The sequence below is a fragment of the Archocentrus centrarchus genome, chromosome 7 (genome assembly GCF_007364275.1).
Source record: "Archocentrus centrarchus isolate MPI-CPG fArcCen1 chromosome 7, fArcCen1, whole genome shotgun sequence".
NCBI classification, from domain to species: domain Eukaryota; kingdom Metazoa; phylum Chordata; class Actinopteri; order Cichliformes; family Cichlidae; genus Archocentrus; species Archocentrus centrarchus.
The window spans coordinates 22,176,114-22,195,948 of record NC_044352.1 but is presented as its reverse complement, the minus strand read 5'-3'; the positions used below and the strand labels follow the sequence as shown (position 1 = coordinate 22,195,948).

Below are 19,835 nucleotides of genomic sequence, written 5' to 3'. Positions count from 1 at the left end.
TGACTCACTACTCAGCCATAAGATTACACAGAGAAGCCAGGACGGGATAAATATAAAAAGGGAATTTTTTGCTGTGAGGTCAGTCCACTTAAAGTGGATTGTTTTTGTCTGTCAGGTGTATCAGTCAGTCTTAATCAGTAATAGACTTCCCCAGGTATTTCACCATCCAGTACAAAAACAGAAACTCAGGCAGCACCAGGAGTTTCTAAACAAGTGCCCCAAATCTGCCCCAAATGCACACTGATAATTCAAGTTCTAGCTCATAAATACTATTTCTAGATCTCACCAAAAAAAAAAAAAAAATTCTGGAAAGCAGTAGAAAGATATCCAAGCTTCCTAATCTTAACCAATCATTATTTCAGTTCAGGACATCTCCAGAACTTCATCCTTAACTGTGGAAGATAATAATTGCTAAAATATCAAGTTACTAAATATCAAAATATGAACATCTACTTTTTTGCCCCATGAGTGATAAAGCAAACACACATAACAAACAAGCCACACATCACTGTTACCGTCTAAAAATGCTGGTTCTGGTATGTTGCAATTGTATGGGGTCAGTATGCTGCAAACTACCTACACCTTACCAACAACAGGGCTGGGCGGGCCGCATCTCATTATCTTTGTAAAAGACACCAGTGATCCAGCAAACGGCTCATTATGCAGCGTTTGGCCGGGTGTTATACACTACTACTTTTCTTTGTGAACCATCATGAATACCTTTAAGAAGATACTGTTCCAAAGGGTCCTAATTGTAATGCTTAATGTCTCTGTAAAGGCGGCATTTAAACTCTTCCGTTATGGCTGAACGACCTATGTGACCTGGAACCGTCCAGCTAACAATTACAAGACTTTCCTCTGCCTGAAGCGTTGAGATTTCAGCAGAAGATCTTTCTCCTACAGGTAGTTTCACATTACTCACTGGGAAGAGGAAATGCCTGGAACAATGTCCAAAACAAGACTGTATGTGGAAGTCAGTTTATTTGTTCTGACTCATACAATGACGGTCACAGTTTCCGAATGAGCAGGCTCCTCGCAGCAATTGCCTAACAGCTGTCGTTAAAAAATAAAGATTTTGTTACCGTTTCAGTCACACTTAAATTCCATTTTTCACACACAGTGCTGAGAAAAAAGGATTTGTCTCCTTCCTGATTTATTTTTTTGTATATTTGTCTCACTTCCATGTTTCAGGTCATCAAACAAATTTTAACATTAGACAAAGATAACCTGAGCAAATACAAAATGCAGTTTTTAAATGATTTATTAAGGAAAAAAGCTACCCAAACCTACCTGGCCCTACACATTTTTTTTCGTAGCACTGTATATCATGTTCCCTCCATGTGTGGTAGGTTGAACTGTGATTCTCCCACAGGAGTCACTCGTTTGTGTTTATCCAGACTCAGCGGGTGACATCAGCAGTGCTAAAGTCACACCTCAGGCCACTAAAACGGAGTCTGGATGTGAGGCCCCCAACATCAGGTGTCCAGCAGAGAATCAGACGTGCCAAAGTTCTCACACCGGACGACCATCAAGGAATCTGAGCTGGACCCGGCCCTCCTTTGAAGGGAAGCTCTGTCATAGTCAGATTAACAGTGTCTTACTTCAGTAGGTCCTTGTCTTTAAGTTACGTACCCCACATTCATGTGTCATACAAGCAAGGTGATAAAACAGAAGACTGCTTTTATTCTGCACAGGGACATGCATTCAGGGTCTTTGATGATTTACATACTTTCACTTCACTGGAAAACAACAGCGTTACAGGGATGTGTTGTTACAGGGTGCCAGACAGGTTGTATCATTTCCTTGGAACTGCTGACTCTAGTAAATGCGAAGAGAAGGAAAAAAATCTGAGTGAAACTGCCACAGTATCATTATCCCAGTATCTGTGTCATGTTTAACTCACATTTTTCAGGATTTTTTTAATAATTATTTTAATGCCAGTAGCTCAGCATTTCAGAAACTGCTCATCTTCCCACACAATCATCTTCCTTTACAGAGAATGGTCCAAAAAAAGAGAAAATATCCCAGCGAAACTGCTTTTTTTTAATGTTGGTGGTCACAGGCCAGACTGTTTCCAGCTGATAGGAATGCAAGAGTAATTTAAATACCCATTTATTACAACCTAGGTATGCAGGAGAGCTGAACGCACAACAAATTGAAAAAGATGGGCGACAGCAGCAGACCACACTCACTGCCACTCCTATCACAAATGAACAGGAAACTGAGGATACAATTAACACAGTTCTCCAGAAATAGCCAAAAAACTGGAAAAATGTTGCTGGTCTGATGGGTCGGGTTTGGTTACAATTTGATGTAAACAGCATGAAAGCGTGGATCCATCCTGCCTTGTATCAACGGGTGGTGGTGGTGGTGGTGTAATGGTGTGGGGGATATTTTCTTGGCACACTTTGGGCCCCTTTGTACCAACTGAGCATCATTTAAACACCACAACCTACCTGAGTATTGTTGCTGACATTGTCCATTTCTTAATGACAACAGTCTGCCTGTCTTCTGATGGCTGCTTCCAGCAGGATAACACACCATGTCACACAAGCTCAGATCATCTCAAACTGGTTTCTTGAACATGACAGTGTTGTCAAGTGGACTCTACAGTCACTGGGTCTCAGTCCAGTAGAGCGCCACTGAAATAAAGGTGGAATGAAGGACACACACACACATCATGGATGACAAATCTGCAATTGTGTGATGGGATCATGTCAGTATGGACCAAAATGTCTGAGGAATGTTTCCAGCACCTCGTTGAATCTGTGCTCTGAATAATTAAGGCTGAAGGCAGATGGGGGTCCAGCCTGGTACTACCTGGTGTACCTAAAAAGTTGCTGTTGAGTGTCTGATCAAAAAAAAAAAAAAAAAAACATTTGCCTTTCTGATATCAACTGAAACTTTATCTTATTTGTCTTTCCCATTGTGTTGTATTCTAATTCTTCACTGTTGTTGCTTTGAGGCCTTCACTCAGTCGTTTTCCTGTTTTACCATCTTCATCACTGTCCTCCTGCAAATGGCCTTACATCACCATGAAAATATTGTAAATGTTATTATTCAGTACTCTGATTTATGTCACATGTAGCTGTTTGAATTGTGATATGTGGCAGTTTCACTTGACGGCACTCGACTGTAAAAGTTAAGAAAAATTATGTTTTCAAACATAAATTTGACTGTATGAAAGGTAGTGACATCGCCTATGCACAATCGGGTATTTAAATCTAAAAACACTAAACTGATTCAATGAAGGAGCGTGTTTTGGATTTCATATTATTTGAAAAAAATGTATATATATAAAACTGACTTCCAACTATACTTCTCCCAAGCCTCGTGAACCCTTACATGCAGTGGCCTTAGTTATGTGCATTTCTATGCTTGGAAGAAGAAAAAAAAAAAAAAACCTTTCTGAAGCTTTTTACAGTGAACTGTAGGTCTGCTACTGAGCACACAATTTGTTCTTGGGAGCATTTAAGACCTTCCCGATCATTTCTTCGGATTGCCACGAGCTGTAGGTCAGCCTTTGATGCAGTTGAAAGATATTATATTTTAGGCCTACAAGTCAAAAAGTGTATCGGCCCCTTGCACTAATCCGGTTGACGCTTCAGTCCTTTCAGAGAGGGTGACAGCATCTCTGTGGCCTGTCAAGGGCTGTGCAGAGGCTGACACCAGGGGAAAAAGGAGATGCTGCAGTGGTAGGAATGCTGGGAGGACAGACCGCCCCCCAGATCAGCTGTAGCAGCTCTTCCAGAGTGAGCACATTCATCCAGACAGGCTGTAAACTCATTAGCATCTTCATAGCAGCAGAGTTGACATAACTTTCCACCTACCATTGAACTCCCAACACATATGCCTGCAACACATTAAACTAAACGACACTTCAACTGAATCTTCTGTTTGACTACACCTATTTGATACACACTACACTGTATATCAGGTGCATGGCTGGGTTTGCACCAGTAGCTACGTGTCTCTGCGGAAATTTAAGAAAAGAAATATGCAACAAACAACAACAATGATAAACTTTAATAGAATTCCCAGCTCATGCTTCTTAGCTCTACTTCCTCTCACCTTCACAGGAACTTCCTTGGAAGTGCACCCTGGTTTGAAAAGCACTGGTCTATAGACACTCCTGCACCATAATTCAGAGTTTCTTGGTTATCCATCTGGCTGCTGTGTACTGTTCAAGGAATAAGTCTTCCAACTACACGGCAAATTTTTTGCATCAAGTTAATAAAGAAGGCTTTTAAGTTAGCCTTCTGTCAAAGATAAATGTTGAAAATGAACAAATGTTAATAATCAGCATGAGTACATGATCACTGGATAAGTGAATTATTCCTCAGGAATCTGCAGACACTGCAACTGTTTTTATTTTTGTTTAATTCTGTGTGCGCGCCGCGTGTGTTTCGGAAGAGTCGGAGTTTATGGGGCTGCGTGTGTGCAGAGGCAGCCACAGGTGTGAATGCCATGTGACCGAGGTCAAGAAGGGTAAAGTGAGAGTGTTCAGCTGTCCGCTTAGATCACCGTGAAAGAGCAGCATGTTGGGAATGGACCAGCGAGCTGTGTGCAGTGATCCTAGCAACAAACTCTGTTAGAAACACAACCGACACTCTGTGTGTGTTTCTTTTTTTTTTTTAACTGGGAACCAAAATGCATCTACTATCCCAAATACTATAACTTTATTACTTCATATACCTTTTTTTTTTCCCCTCTGGGTTGTGATGTGTGTTTTGTTTTTTTGGGGAGGGGGGGGGGGGGGGGGGGTGAAGAGTTGCTTTGTTCACACATGGGATCAACTGATGGCACTGAGTACACCTTAATTAAAAATAATTAAGGTGTGATTGATACGCAGATCATCATCCTCCATTTTCAGATGCTCAGAATAAGGCAGACAAGCTAAGATCATTTTTAGATCCTTTGCAGACTGCCTGAAGTCTGGAAACCACAGACATCACCATCACCACATGCTCAGTTTCCTCCCTGGTGATGCTCTGCCAGGTTTTTACTGCAGCCACCTTCAGTTGCTGCTTGTTTGTAGTGTAATGTGGTATAAGCAGATTTTTTTTTAAGCCTGTGAATTAAAGCTGAAAATCTGCATATAAGTCACATGTTATTCTCATGTTAGTTGATTTAAAAATCCACTGTGGATTATGGACCTAACTGTAGTGACCTTTTACAGATGGACAGATAAAATCTTTGCTTTTCAGTTACACAAGATGTTTTCTTTTTGGATACAACCTTTTTTTTCTGGGTCTGTTCAAACTCATCAGGACAATCATCACATTTGAAAACATGTTTATTAATTTTTTTTTTAAAGTCTATAGTATTGCTCCATTTGGCAATAGTGCAAAATCCAACATTTTAAATTCCATCATAAATAAGAAACATATCATAAATAAGTATCACCACATTTAACACAAACTTTAAAAAAAAAAAAAAAGAAACTACAGTCACATTGAAATTGCACAAATGGATGTGTAGGATATCTTAAGCGTTCTATGTACATTTGGATCCACAGAATGGAGGCTAAAGTCTTGTGTGGTTTTTGTGCACCTCTGCCTTTAAAGTCCGTCCCTGACTCATATCGACTTCGTAACAGCGTCTCTATAAGGCCATCACAGCTCCAACTCTACTGCATCCGCACTTACACAGAAATTAAAAGGTAAGGTCATTTTAGATCAACAGAACAGCTTCAACAAAATCCTTCAAAATAAGGAGAAAAGGCAACTTCTCAGAAGTCTGGAAAGGTATCACTGCACTACACATGAACTGAACCCAGGTCCTGACCCAGGTACCATTTATTTTAGACATGCAGGTGACATTCCCAAATCACCCACAACATGTTCAGTGACATTATATTTGTGGTTAATTATATGGTTGTTATACGATGAGGTAATAAAAAAGGGAATATGACAGCACCGAGTGTCAATAACATTACTCACTAGTGTCGAGTGTTGACATCCTGAAGCTAAACAAGTACTTTCTGCTTTAATTGAATCTGAGGAGAATATCCACCTCCATGTTTTTCTTTTTTTTTAAGTAATCGAGAAGCAGGATTAAAGACGATAAAGATTCTTTTCATTGAGTGGTCAACATGTTTGCAAGTGACTGAAGCCTTTGTCACAAATATATTGTCAAATGAGGTCATGCTTGTGGCAGTGAAGAAATATTAAATGTAAGATAAAGTCTGCATTTCAAGATGCAACAGGAGAAACTCCACATCCACCTCTCTCACACTTTAGGCATTCTTTGTCATTTCCACTGACGATATACGCATCACAGATCTAAATAAATATATTAAGAACACTCTGAAATAGGCATAAGTTGGCTCTCTTTTCTTCTCTAAGCATATTTCAAACAGAATATATATTAGAATTTATACATTTTTTTTATAAATACATATACTTTATAATCTGTTTTTATATTTAAAAAAAAGAAAGAAAAGAAACAAAAATCCAGACTCATTTACAGATCTGAGGGCCTAGCTTTTCGATGTTGGTGGTGTCCATGCGCTCTTGCAGTGAAGGTTTACAACATTGCCTGTTACTGCCACCTAGTGTGGCAAAGCAGCACTACAATTTATATATATTTTTCTATCTTGTTGGTGCCAGTACATAAGCATGCACGGTACAACCAGTAAAAAGCTACATTCCAAAAGTAAAGTCAGTTTCTCTCACTCACTTTTTTTCTTTCAAATACGTTATTGCAAAAACTCTGGACGTCAAAGAAAAACCTTGCAGAGGGACAGCAACATCAAACCAAGTACATTTACATCACATATGACAGAATTAAGGGCCCACCGCATTTCTAAGTGTGTCAAACACCAGAGCAGTGGGAAAAAGTGGGTTTTGAGGAAAGATCGGTCAGTGTTCACACATGGGAAGGAGCTGGTATCTGTATGGCTATACAGTGGAGGTACCAAGACCAGATACAGTGCAGTCCAGGATTAATGGCAGTATTGAAAATAACAGCCAGATTGTTACATGACATTTGCAATGCAGTAAGCTCAGTTTTGGTTGATCCAAACAAAAATCAATGAAAATCATGATATTAAGAAACTGAGGCTGCAAATGCACAAAACATGTGCACTTTGTGGATTTTTTTTTTTTTTAGGATTTTTTTTTGGTCTTTTGCTGGTTTAATGAAAAGGAGGAGAGGAGTGGATTGTGAAATACTGTGTATTACAGTACTCGATAATCAGTAAAAACTACCCAGCTCTTTAGATTCATTGTCAAAGTATATTTTTTGAGTGTCACTAATTCTGAAGCACACTGTACCAAGGCCCCAGCCTCGCTCCCCTCATCTCCAAACGTTTACCTGTCCAGCACTCCTCCTCCTCATCCTCCATGTTTCAAACCGAGCAGTTGCGTCTCTTCCCAGAGCCAGTCTGGGCTGTAGCAGCAGAGCCTGAGGTCAGCCAAACGATGACCCCGTGTCAAAGGCTGGTGGAGGAAACCGAGAGGGTGGGCGAGGAAGGTGGTGGGAAGTTCAGAAGCTCCAGCACAGCCACACCCACACTGCTGCGCCGTGTGAACATGCAGGAAGCTGCGACCCATTTGTTGCTGCGTGGGTTGTACTTTTCAATGGAGTTGAGACTGGAGCTGCCATCATTGCCTCCCACTGCATATAACCAGCCATCCATAGCCACCAGGTCATGAGTGCTCCTGGAAGGGGGGCAGAGAAGAAAAAAAAAAAAAACATTAATACGTTAGTTCTCCCATATTTTTAATATGCTATGTTCAACTTTGCTATAGTGTGGAATAAAAAAAAAAAAAAAAAAAAAGGTCTGTATGCATTCTGTTTAATGTAACCAATTCTAGATTTAGGACAAGGTAACAAAAGGAAGTCAGCACCTGTTCAGTTAAAGCTTTGCATAACAAATTGCAAGGCCACATATTATCAATCATTGACTGAAAATTTGAAAAAACATAAAGGCAGAAAGAGATTGTGAGACGCGAGTGGCTGTTGCAGTTAACTGACAAAGAAACCAACGGTAGATTCTTATGGCCGGTCAACCTGAAAACTGCAGCTTTTCACTATGATTTATAAAGAGAAGTGTTAAATAAGCAATCTGGGAACCAATGACCAGTGTACTGGCTTAGCATATAGATGAAAACAGCCAATTTTTGGGGGGCTTCCGGTGTTGCCAAGAAATGGCTCTCCAAGATTTACATTCATATCTTTATTTATTTATTTTTGGAATGCACAGAAATATTTAAAAGCTAATGAAAAGCTAAATCACAGTCACATGTTAAGTAATAGTTATCAGATGCATGTTGGCAACCAGCATTTCTCTTTTGCTCTCCACACTCTGTGCAGTCCTGTGAAAAGCAAAGAGGTTAAGCAGCAGCCAGGCGTTGCTAACCAAATACACTCGATTAATTGATCATCAGCAAGTGTGAGCTCTTCTGTAAGAGCAGATGTTTTGGCAGTTTGCTGCACCTGAGCATTCAGGTGTGTGTTAACACAATGCTAGAACTGTCCAAGAAGTGGACATCCCAGCAATTTCACCTAAAGGTCAAAAAAAAAAAAAAAAAAAAAACCTAAGAGCTACATCTCCGACTCCACAGGCCTCAGTTCACATGTTACATGTAAAACCATAAATATAAACCATAGGTCTTCTGGAACAATGCCCTTTGGATACAAGACCAAAGTGATGTTTGGCCACAATGCACAGCACCACATTTGGTGAAAAACAAACACACCATATCAAACAAACACCTCAGAGCGACTGTTAAGCATGGCAGTGGAGGGGTGATTATTTGGCATCCTGTACAAGGTGTACCCTGCCTCTCGTCCTATGATAGGGATAGGCTCCAGCACCCCCCCCCCCCCCCCCCCGAACCTGAAGTGGGTGGGTGGATGGATGGATGGATATAAAGAACAGCTCTTTCTGCCCTTAAAGAAAAATCTGTGCTATGATCGTGACCTAATGAGATTATTTTGGCCAAGACTGTTTTTCTATAATATTTCCCCACACTGGTGTGTGCGTGAAGTGGCTTCAGAGTGTGACACATTAATAGCCAGCACAGTGAGATTGTTTTGGACTGTGGAAATGGAGCCTCTCAGCAACTGGATAAGAAAAGCACTCCGAGCCACACAGCTGATTAATGCCATGGGTTATTCATGGAGCTGCACAGTCAACTGTTGTCAGGTTTTCCTGCTCCTACAATATACTGACTCATACATAACCAAGTGTGTGTGTGTGTGTGTGTGTGTGTGTGTGTGGTTGCCCTGGGAAAGCACAAATCTGCCGATGTGATCACAAATCCATGATACTACATCTCTAAATCTTCTTTTGATGCAGATCCTGTGACAATACAATGCTGCAAGTGAAGGCACAATACAGGCTTGCACGCCTGCTTTGATAATCACTTGCAAGACAAGTTTCGGCTTTCATCTTCTAAGAAATTTAAAAAAAGAAAAAGAAAATGTTGTTGTGGAAAATGGGTCACTTGATGTTTATGCCTTAAGAAGATTTAGGCAGTTTAAAAAAAAAAAAAAAAAAAAAAAAAAAAACACACATCCAAATGCCCCGACTCCCTCGCCTTTTCCACAGAGCAAAATAATTGCTGCCGAGATACCGTTTTGACAAGCTCCATACAGAACTACTGATTTTTTTTTAGCTTTACAAAGAAGGTGGTTTTTATCTCTTTTTTTAGGTTAGGGCAAAAGTGAGGCTTGGCCTGTGGTGTTTCTCAAATCCTCTCAGCAAGGTGTCGTGCTTTGTAGGAAGCACAAAAATAAGGATAAAAGCTGGACTGTGTTTAAAAATGAGGCAAGTTCTGTATTCTTTTCTGTGAGCTGAACCTGTGCAGACAAAAAGAGAGAACTGGGTCAACCTGCTGGGTCAGTTGGCTATAGGTCTGTCATTTAATTTGATTCCTTGAACCCATCCCAGATTATTTCTCATCTCCTCTCCCATCATTTCCTCTCTCTGCCTCTTAAGGGTGCAGCATAATATTACGAAAAAAAAAACAAAAAAAAACAGCACCTGCCTGCTCTTTGCATTTGTGGCTAACCTGCGTATATTCATGGGGGCAATTCCTTCCCAGGTGTTGGTCTTGGGACTGAAGCGCTCCACTGAGTTCAGGCAGCTGGTGCCATCGTTGCCTCCTGCGACATAGAGCATGCCGTCGAGCACGGCCACCCCGGCGCTGCTGCGTCGACTCAGCATGTTGGCAATGGCGGTCCATGTGTTGCTCTGTTCAGCCAATCGAGAGACCCAGCATTGGTAACATATTCATACAGCAGATTTATCTGTACTGTATAATTTTGCCTACAACATTCAGTGTAGATAAACCTGGAAACAGACAAGTTATTCTAATGATTAATTTAACAGCAGCTTACCTGGGGGTCATATTTCTCCACTGTTGCGAGATGTGAGGAGCTGTCATAACCTCCCACTGCATACAAGCTGCCATCTGAAGGGGAAAAGAGAGTAAATACTGAGAATGTAAATGTTAGCAGTTGCATACCAGGGTAGCAACTCCCTCTTGATTTGACTTATTAAAATGCAAACAGTGAAATGTAAATACAGGAGCACAGCTTGTTAAGAATATTTTCTTTTCCAGCAAGTACCTACCCAGAGTTGCTACCCGAACATATCTCCTACGAGTGCTCATGGCAGCAATTGAGGTCCATGTACTGGTCAGGGGGTCGTACCTCTCTGCACTGAAAGAATTGAGAAAAAAAAAAAAAAAACCTGATATTCACACGTATTTCATTCAGCTTAAAATGATCAGTATTCATCAGCACAGTCTTAGGCTGTGCATACCTATTGAGACAGGAAGCTCCATCATAACCTCCCGCAGCGTACAATAAGCCATGCAGGACAGCTACACCTAAACAGCTCCGTCGTGTTCCCATGGAAACCTCAGGCTGCCAGGAGTTAGTGATGGGGTCATAGGACTCCACAGTCGCAAGATCTGAGGTGCCGTCATAGCTGAAGAGAGAGACAAGAACAGAAATGAAAAACACAACTATGCAACAAAATGGCGAACAGTCAGATAAAAAGGAGCTTTGCACAGAGGAACGCTCTTCGCAGCGTATCGAGTAAATGTAAATAGCCACAAATTCTTCCTGCCAAAGTTTCCCCTCAGGCTTTAAAAAAAAAAAATTCAGACAATGTAAAGTTTGAGTAACATAAGATGATATACCAGCTAAGACTGACGATTTAAGGTCAAAGTTTAACACCACAGTTATCATCACTCACCCTCCAACGGCGTACAGTCTGTTCCCAATTGCTGCCACGCCCACCCGTGCCCGCCGAGTGGACATGGATGCCACCATGTGCCAACGGTCTGTTCTGGTGTCGTACGCCTCACAGTCTCCGTGGATAGCAAACAGGCTGCCACCACCTGGGACACAGAAACAAACATACAGTAAAAGGAGGAACGATTCTTTAATGTCAAGCAAAAATGCAAATGTTATAAAAGGAGGACAGTGATTTCCCAGAAGACTTTTCACTGAGGTGCAGGATTTTTATAGACACTGAAAACAAAATGTGTTTACAGTCATTCCAAACAGCCATGCTGGAAGTGAAAAATGAGGGAGGAGATGTAACAGAAAAATCACAGCCGCCAATCATGGCGTGAAGTGGGTGTAAATGTCACATTGCTGTAACTTTCCAAAAACAACAAACGGTCGACAGAGACACTTCCACATCGTACAGTTATCCAAGCATCCAACATGCAGTTCAGATAGACCACAAAGAGGCTGATGTTTGCAAAAAAAAAAAATCATGAGTGATTGGTGAGCCACAGACGACATGTGGTCCAAGTGTACCCTAATGGGTACCTTCAGATGCACACTGACCAACGGCGAAGAGCACAGGGCTGGCGCCTTCACAGCGTCGTGGGCGCGTCCGGCTGTTGCTGAGGACACCCCTCTGCTCGGGCATCAGGTGATACTTTAGGGCCTCGATTAGCAGGTCCTTGCACTCCGAGTGATGACGCACTAGCAGCTCTGTGTCTACGTTGCTCATCAGAAAGTCTCGCCTCAACAATGGCAGGCGCACGCACTTCATCAACTGGCGAGGACAGAGGGAGGGGTGGGTGATATGTGTGTGTGGCATTATACAGAATCAAACAACAAAAAAAGAGGTGGAGAAACCCTCTCAGGTAATTTGAGAAAAGACTTACCCAAGGTACATGTTGCCTGCGTCCATCTATATCGTGTTTCACCCAAGTCAACACGGCTCGGTACACTTCTTCTTCGGATGGCACATTGAGATTGTCACTGGAGATCAAATCTAAGACCTGGATGGAGAAGACAAAGCAAATGGGAAGAGAGAAATATATATATATATATATATATATATATATATATATATATATATATATATATATATATATATATATATATATATATATATATATATATATATATATATATATATGCTTTGAGCACCAAAAAGCATTTTCTTTTAGCCACAGGAATCGACACACAGGAAGTAATTTGCATGGGTTACAGAGCGTGAGTTCCCGTTTAGGGTGTCGTCTCTCTCTTCTCCCTTTGTTTTGTCTGCCTCATTTCAAAATGACGGAATGACTGATTTCATAAAGCACAACTCTGACAACGTGCACACATTGTTTGTGCATCACATTGCGGCCTCTGTGTGTGCATTTGCGCTGTGATGTATTTTAAGTGATATTTTAAGCTACCACTTCTTCAGTTGTGTATCCGTGGCACAACGAATGCTGCACTTTGAGTGGCTGGCTAGCTGGCACTGTTCCCAGCTCGAGCCTAAGCTGGCAGGGATGGGTGGGACCAAGGCAGCCAGCTGCTGTTGCTGCTGTCTTGCCTGGCCAGATCAGAGCAAAAGCCTCCCAGAAACAGCCTCCTCTAATCCACAGTCACACACAGAAAAATGCTGATGCCAATGCCCCACCCTGCAGTCCCTCTTACCCCTGCATGCACATAGTGCATCAAATTAATTCTAAAATAAGTGCACATGCATATGGAGAAGATGTGCTTTCACTGCCCATAGTGTAGCAGCAGGAATGAGGAAAGTATGAATGACAAGAGCTCAGCTGTGTCAGAATATTCACAACGCCTTTATACGGTACATGCAGTAATTAGGAGAAATCCGTCGTCGGTTGTCTTCAAAATGTCACGCATGTGACGCTGCATCCCCAAATTTGGCCAGTCACAATCCTGTCATGCCTTGCCACTTCCTTCAGAGAACATCAGAAGAAATATAGGGCATATTTCACAGCTCTGTGAGCTTGGAGTCCTGTAGAGCAGCCAGTACATAAATCCTGATCTGGTGCAGATTTATGACAGCCATGGAACAGCTGCAGACAGAATGGTGTGGTAAGCCAAGAGAAAGAGAGAGATGGCAGAACAGAAACTAAGAAAATGGCCTATTTTTAATCTGCTTTTATGCAGCTTAAGTTTCAGTGTTTTAATGGACTGTGCCCACACACTGCAGATTCAGTCTCAGGGCTTTGAAGGCCAGATACAGAGGGAAGCGCAGTGCTTTACTGTCACAGAGCACCATCACTGTAGAACTATGGGCATTATTGTTTAAAGAGGCAAGAAGATAATGGGAAAGCAATGCTAGCGGCGGTTTGTTACTTCTCTTCACCTTCCTTTTAATTTGCAACAACCTTGTAAAACTGAAATTTGCTTGAAAAACATGCTAATTCATCTGAGAGAAAATGTATTCTTCTCAATTCTTCAGACATCGAAGTGAGCCCCTGCCTAAAATAAAAAACAAACAAAAAAAACAATGTACCACTGTGTGCTTTTAGAAGCTGTCTGATATCTTGCAAGACCAATTTAAATAAGGAAGTGCATACAAACATGTAAACTTTGCACTGTGTATTTACATGTGCAGAAGCATTCACATTCACTGAATAATAATGTGAAAGATTTGCACAACAACGTTTAAATCCTCCTAATTTAAATCATAGGCATGTTTAAACTGCAGGAGCTTCTTCATCTCATCCTCCCAGGTAACTGATAGCAGTGTTTGGCTGCTGAGCAGCTCATTTGAGCAGGGTTATATGCTTTCCTAGAGCTCAGCATTCCTCACATCGCTCTAAAAGAATAAATGGATATAACTACAAGATGCATGGATAAGACTACACAAGATTTCCCCCAAACTCTTGGCTGAAATAGGCAAAAGTAAATGATCTGAACCAAAACAGAAACCATTTCTGTTAAGTCAGAGGAGTAAACTGTGTTGTTAGCTCTGTAAACAGTACAGCAGCTGTGGAAATGTCACTGGCTTTGCCTAATTACCACTTCCCAGACAGGAACCAGAGTGCTGCCACTGCTGAACCCTGCTAATGAATAAGTGATAGTTTGGCTTAGCTGACATGTCACATGATAAAAACCACAAAATACAGTGAAAACAAGCAGGAGAAAAAAAAATTCTTCTAGTTGATGTTAAACACACAACTTCCCTGTGGCATGTTGTGCTTTAAAATAATGTTAATAATGTACATGTTGTGCTCATGTACGTGTGTAGGAATAAGTTGCTAAACATTATGGTGGAGAAAAATTACAATTCCGAGCATTACTGTGTAGCCTTCGTGCTTTGGCATTATGCTCGAGAGATAAATCATCACCCCTACCTGCTTCAGTGGCAGCAGCATGAACTCCTCAGTCTTGGACACCTCCACAAAGTGCTGCAGGACATACTTGTGCGCTGACTTGAGCAGGTCGCTGCAGGAGTGTGTGTCAGCGAAGCCTCGGATACCCAGGCAGTTGGAGGGGTCCAGCTGGCTGAGGAGGAACTTACAGCAGGCGTCCCGCACCCCATTGAGCTGCAACAGGCTTGCTGCTGGGAGCAGCGTCTACAACAGGTGGAAATGCATAGTCTGTTTTAATTTATTTGGTGCAATATGATTTTTTCTTTCTTTAAAAAAGGGCTTTGTTTACAATTTACTGGTTGTATATGTGAATCTGAAAACATCAGCCATACCTGCACATTTCCTTCCCCCACCACAATCTCTGCCGTGTAGGCATATTGGACCAACTGCTCCAAAGCCTGAGGGTCGATGTCATGAAGGGTCACATGGGTCTGACGACTCTCAGACATCTCATCTGCATGGTTGCACAGAATGAGAGTTGAATTTTGGATCAACATGTTATAACCAGTAAAGCTCAAGCTGATTTAAAAAAAAAAAAAAAAAAAATCCTCCCTCTTCAATCATACTGACACATGGCATTTCATAATGTATACAGCACTGCTGCAAAATGTCAGCACAGCTCATTTGTTACCGTTTATTAAATCAGCTGTTTTGAGTGTGTGAGATTTTTGAAATTCCTGGATATAAACACACACTCTCCCACAGAACTAAGCCAGAAGCTTCTAGGGTAACACAAGTTTCATCTAATCATAGACACACTCACAAACACCTCTGCTGATTTTTCTATTAAGGTGGGTTAATTAGGGACCGGGTCAGATGACAGGAAGTCTAGCAGCTGAGTCTTCAGGAAAATGACTGTCTGGAGACACACTGCATCCTATCAAAGATCTAGTGTTTGGGAGGAAATCTGAGACTCACGCACCTCATATGACCACCTGTGCTCCAGACAGGAATAGGTGGAAGGAAGTGATGATGCTGAAAGGATGGAACGGCCATAACTGCACACACCCACACAATCACACAAGTTCTAATCTAAATAAACTCAAACAACAGAGAAAAAGGTTTTGAGTTTGTCATGCCACTTGCTCATCTTCATTAACTTCATGGGCACAGAGGGAAGTGAAGTATGTGCAGCATTAAAAGTTCAACAGCACAGACTGAACTTACTGGTAAACATGGCATGGAAGTAGGGACTGCAGGACGCCAGCACCACTTTGTGCGCCTTGATTTCTTTGTTGGAGACGTGAAGCACGATGTCGCATAGCAAGCCACGCTGTCGCATCCGGTTCATGGACACGAAGGAGTCGTGGTAGTGGCGCTTCGAGTTGTGAGAGATGCTGTGGCCATCACGGTTGAGCAGCTGCATGCCCCCCTCCATCATGGTGCCTGATGTGGCGGTCGCGGGCTCGTGCCTGGGCCGCGCTATTGGCAACTGAAATGTGGAGGAAAAAAAAAAAAAAACTGTTTTAATGCCAGCTAATAGCAAAATCATCATCATCCAAATAAAATCTTCTTTTGTCAGCAAAAAAAAAAAAAAACAACTCTTGGCTTAGCTTACCTATAGGGAGGCAGGTGTTATGACAGGTGTCCTGAGCAATCATTGTACCTATCACTACAGTTATAGCACCCATCCTGTCAGCTATGACAAGAGGTCCTGCCAGCATGACAGAAATCTGACAATTACAAACTGTGGTAGGATGGTTGGCCTGATTATTTCACATTCAGTCTCAAGAACGATTAGATCTCACTATGACAATTAGAGACATTATGCATGAATCTGGTATCAAATCAATGCAGGCTATTCGTCTATTGGGCTGTCTTGGGTTTTCTAGGTGTGATCTATCCTGACTTGCAATTTAATTGGACCGGATTTAGCTGTGAACTCCCCCACTGTGCTCTTGAATGGAGAACACACTTCTGAATGTTGCATAACTGTCACCACGCAGCATCTTAGTTGTTGTCTGATAAATATGTAGTAACTACTGGATGAGGAGACCAGATGGCAAAACGAGAAAACCACAGGCCAAAAACAGACTGATTTTTTTTTTTTTTTTTTTTTAAATCTAATGTACTAAATCTGATGCAGTGATACCTTAAAAGTGTGGGAGACAAGCATATAAGCAGAAGCTGACTATGGGGTTGGGGAGGCCACTCTTCCAAAGATATAACCTTCAGACTGAATTGCAGTTCCACATTTGCATTCTTCACCTCTAGTAGAGTAGTTTCCAAATAATCTGTTGGGTTGAGGTCAGGACTCTGTGCAGGCCAGTCAAGTTCTTCCACACCAAACTCACTCATCCATGTCTTTATGGACCTTGCTTTCTCCACCGGTGTTCAGTCATGTTGAAACAGGAAGGGGCCATCCCCAAACATCTGACGCTCTGCATTGAACTTAGTGATGTAAGGCTTGGATGCAGCTGCTTGGCCATGGAAACCCATTCCATGAAGCTCTCTACACACTGTTCTTGAGCTAATCTGAAGGCCACATAAAGTTTGGAGGTCTATAGCAATTGACTCTTCAGAAAGTTAATGACCTCTGCGCACTTCACGCCTCAGCATCTGCTGACCTCGCTCTGTGATTTTACACAGCCTACCACTTCATGGCTGAGTTGCTGTCATTCCCAATCACTTCCACTTTGTTATAATACCACTAACAGCTGACTGTGAAATATTTAGTAGCAAAGAAATTTCACGACTGGACTTGTACAGGTGGCATCCCATCACGGTACCATGCTGAAATTCACTGAGCTCCTGAGAGCGACCCATTCTTTCACAAGTGTTTGTAGAAGCAGTCTGCATGCCTAGCTGCTTGGTTTATACCCCTGTGGCCATGGAAGTGGCCACAGGTGAATGAATCATGATTTGGATGGGTGAGTGAATACTTTTGACAATATGGTGTCATTACATTACAAAGAACCAGAAGATAGAAGTAAAATAAAATCTATCAGTAAGTGAGCATTTAGGGGTTTTTGGCTTACACTTGTGTCATTATTTGAAACTTTGGCCGTGTTTAATATCAGCATCCACCACTGTAGAAGAAATTATGACACATAAGGAAAATTATGATATGTCCACTTTAATTATAAAGAATGATTCCCAAACTACAGAACTCCTGATAAGTGCCATCAATGTCTGCAGGACCTTTGAACCACACACAAATCACACATACTTTAGGATATCCATTTAATGCACCAAGCAGCAATACTCCCTCTGAGCATCACACACACACATACAGCATCTGTATGCTTTGTTTACATATATGACAAGAGGTTTACAAGCTCAAGTCAATCAGAGCAACCAGCAGAATCTCCTCAGGAGAGAATATATTGACTGGTTTGAAGTCCAAGAAGTGCAATGCTCAGGGATGAAACCCATCACAGTTTTACATGACTCTCTGTCAAATAAGCAGTTCGCTGTTTCGACGAGTACATCCTAGCAGTGCTGTCATCGGCTCCGACTCTTTCAACTGAATGCTGCCACCATCCCACCGAGCACCATCTCAAATGTCATCACAGCTGCCTGGTGACTAGCCCCGGGTCCCATTTTCCAAAACACAATAGCCCATAAACACACACACACACACACACACACACACACACACACACACACACACACACACACACACACACACACGTTCCTCTGTGAGGGAACAATCTGCTCTCATGCCCAAGGGAATAGCAAGAGACAATGCTGGAAAAATGAGACATGGAAACACGGGATGTTGTTGTCGAAGTGAAAACACAAACTGTCACAGTTAAACTAACAAACTGAAACGCTTGTCCTGTTCATCTCAAGCTCGTCTCTTTCTTTATCGTCTCTAGCTCCAAACGTTGGCTGGTATCCACACAGAGGCTGAGTGGCTCCTTGACAAATAGTGCCTGCACAATCCTGCTGAATGCACAGTTTTATAGGGGGAGTGCACAGGGATGTTCCTATCCAAATATCACTATGTGATCTAAGGAAACCCCAACCCCCACTCCATCAGTTCTGAATAAGAGCATATAATCAGTTGCAGCAGTGGTAACAGAAAGAGAAAAAAATGAACGTATAATTTCTTTACCGGTGGTTGTGTTGCAGTTGGCCCTGAAGACAGTGTGCTCCACGAAGTAAGGGGAGATGAATGAAGAGCTGTCGCAGTCAGAAGGTTTAAAATTCGTATCACCGTCTACTTATCTGTCCATACTGTGTCTCGAGCATAGGAAATATGAAGAAAGCCTCTGTTTTGTGCTGTATGTGCTTGACGTCAATGCAAAAAAAAAAAAAAAAAAAAAAAAAAAAAAAAAAGAACTGCCTAAAAGCTGACATCGGTCAGTTAAGGTGGAGCTGTAACTGTCGAAGTCGAAGGTAATAGGTTTTTTTCAAGCTGTTAAAGTTTAATACGATGAGAAGAAAGAAACGCGTGACAAACGCTGGTGAGTTATTTCAAACCAACAAACTGCAAAATACTGCAGTCATTATTTGGTGCGTTAGCTGACGGACACGCACGACCTTAAGCACCCACTTTTGTCTTGTCAGGACACGGAAGTGTGTTTGATATGTTCGTCTGTGCTGCTTCGAAAGGCGGGGTTTCAGTGAAGCGCTGTGATTGGCTCACAATATGAACCATACCCCGTTTTGGTTAGCTCGGAAAATAAAATTAAACATCACCACCAACGTATAAACTCCACGTTCAGTAATGCATAGCTCCTGTCGTTTTTTTTCTCATAATGAATGTGGAAATTATACATTTATCATTCTGTTGGTAAAGTAAAATAAACACCTCGTCTTTATTATCTCCGCTTCAGATAGCCAGTGACTGTAAACAAACGGTCTATGGAGCTAACCGCTAAGCTAACGTTAGCGATCCTGAAAAATGAGAGAACATAGTACCTACCACCAGCCGTCGTCGGTGTCGATGTGATGACAGCAGTGATTTCTTTCGGTTTGTAAGCTTGCCAAGCTTGCCCAGCTTTGTGATGGTGCAAAGTAACGATTAAAAAATAAAATGCACTCTCCTCCGGATATTCCACTTCCTGTATCTCGTAAATGCAGCCGAACATTTTTATTTAAACCTCACGTGTTGCATCAAAACAGTACCTGCTCTTGTACGCACAGGAAAATTTTGAGGTTTGCGTGAACGCACTACCGGCATTTTTTTAAATTCTCATTTCATTATTTGTTTACTATATTTGTGGTGGTTTTACTTTTATCAAAACGAAGCAAATATATCTAATTAGCATTTAATCAAAACAT

General features: G+C 41.7%; 1 protein-coding gene across 4 annotated transcripts; it reads right to left on the bottom strand.

Annotated features, from left to right (window-relative positions):
• Window positions 1-5,337: 5,337 nt before the first annotated feature.
• On the bottom strand, window positions 5,338-19,696 carry klhl17 (kelch-like family member 17). 4 transcript variants are annotated; one of them, XR_004020171.1, is made up of 13 exons: window positions 18,664-18,834; window positions 15,771-16,035; window positions 14,936-15,057; window positions 14,586-14,807; window positions 12,144-12,260; window positions 11,818-12,031; window positions 11,216-11,360; window positions 10,778-10,945; window positions 10,586-10,674; window positions 10,351-10,424; window positions 10,023-10,204; window positions 7,318-7,664; window positions 5,340-5,643 (listed from the first exon to the last, which is right to left on the bottom strand). XR_004020171.1 is itself a non-coding variant. In XM_030733019.1 (12 exons), exons 2-12 carry the CDS (start codon window positions 15,982-15,984, stop codon window positions 7,436-7,438), a joined length of 1,776 nt encoding a protein of 591 aa, XP_030588879.1. In that variant the 5' UTR covers window positions 15,985-16,035; window positions 19,473-19,696; the 3' UTR covers window positions 5,338-7,435. The 4 variants fall into 4 exon arrangements, 3 of the variants coding, with proteins under 3 accessions (XP_030588879.1, XP_030588878.1, XP_030588877.1); XM_030733019.1 differs by lacking the exon at window positions 18,664-18,834 and adding an exon at window positions 19,473-19,696 and having other exon boundaries at window positions 5,338-7,664; XM_030733018.1 differs by lacking the exon at window positions 18,664-18,834 and adding an exon at window positions 19,477-19,696 and having other exon boundaries at window positions 5,338-7,664.
• Between the last annotated feature and the right edge of the window lie 139 nt (window positions 19,697-19,835).

Bases quoted from the DNA above. Each gene is read 5' to 3' on its own strand.
- klhl17 (XM_030733019.1), bottom strand. From the start codon at position 15,984: ATGATGGAGGGGGGCATGCAGCTGCTCAACCGTGATGGCCACAGCATC. The intron at 12,261-14,585 runs GTAGGGGTGATG...TTCTCCATCCAG, and splicing joins TGCTGCTGCCACTGAAGCAG to GTCTTAGATTTGATCTCCAG. The intron at 10,425-10,585 runs GTAGGTACTTGC...TTTCCCCTTCAG, and splicing joins TGTTCGGGTAGCAACTCTGG to ATGGCAGCTTGTATGCAGTG.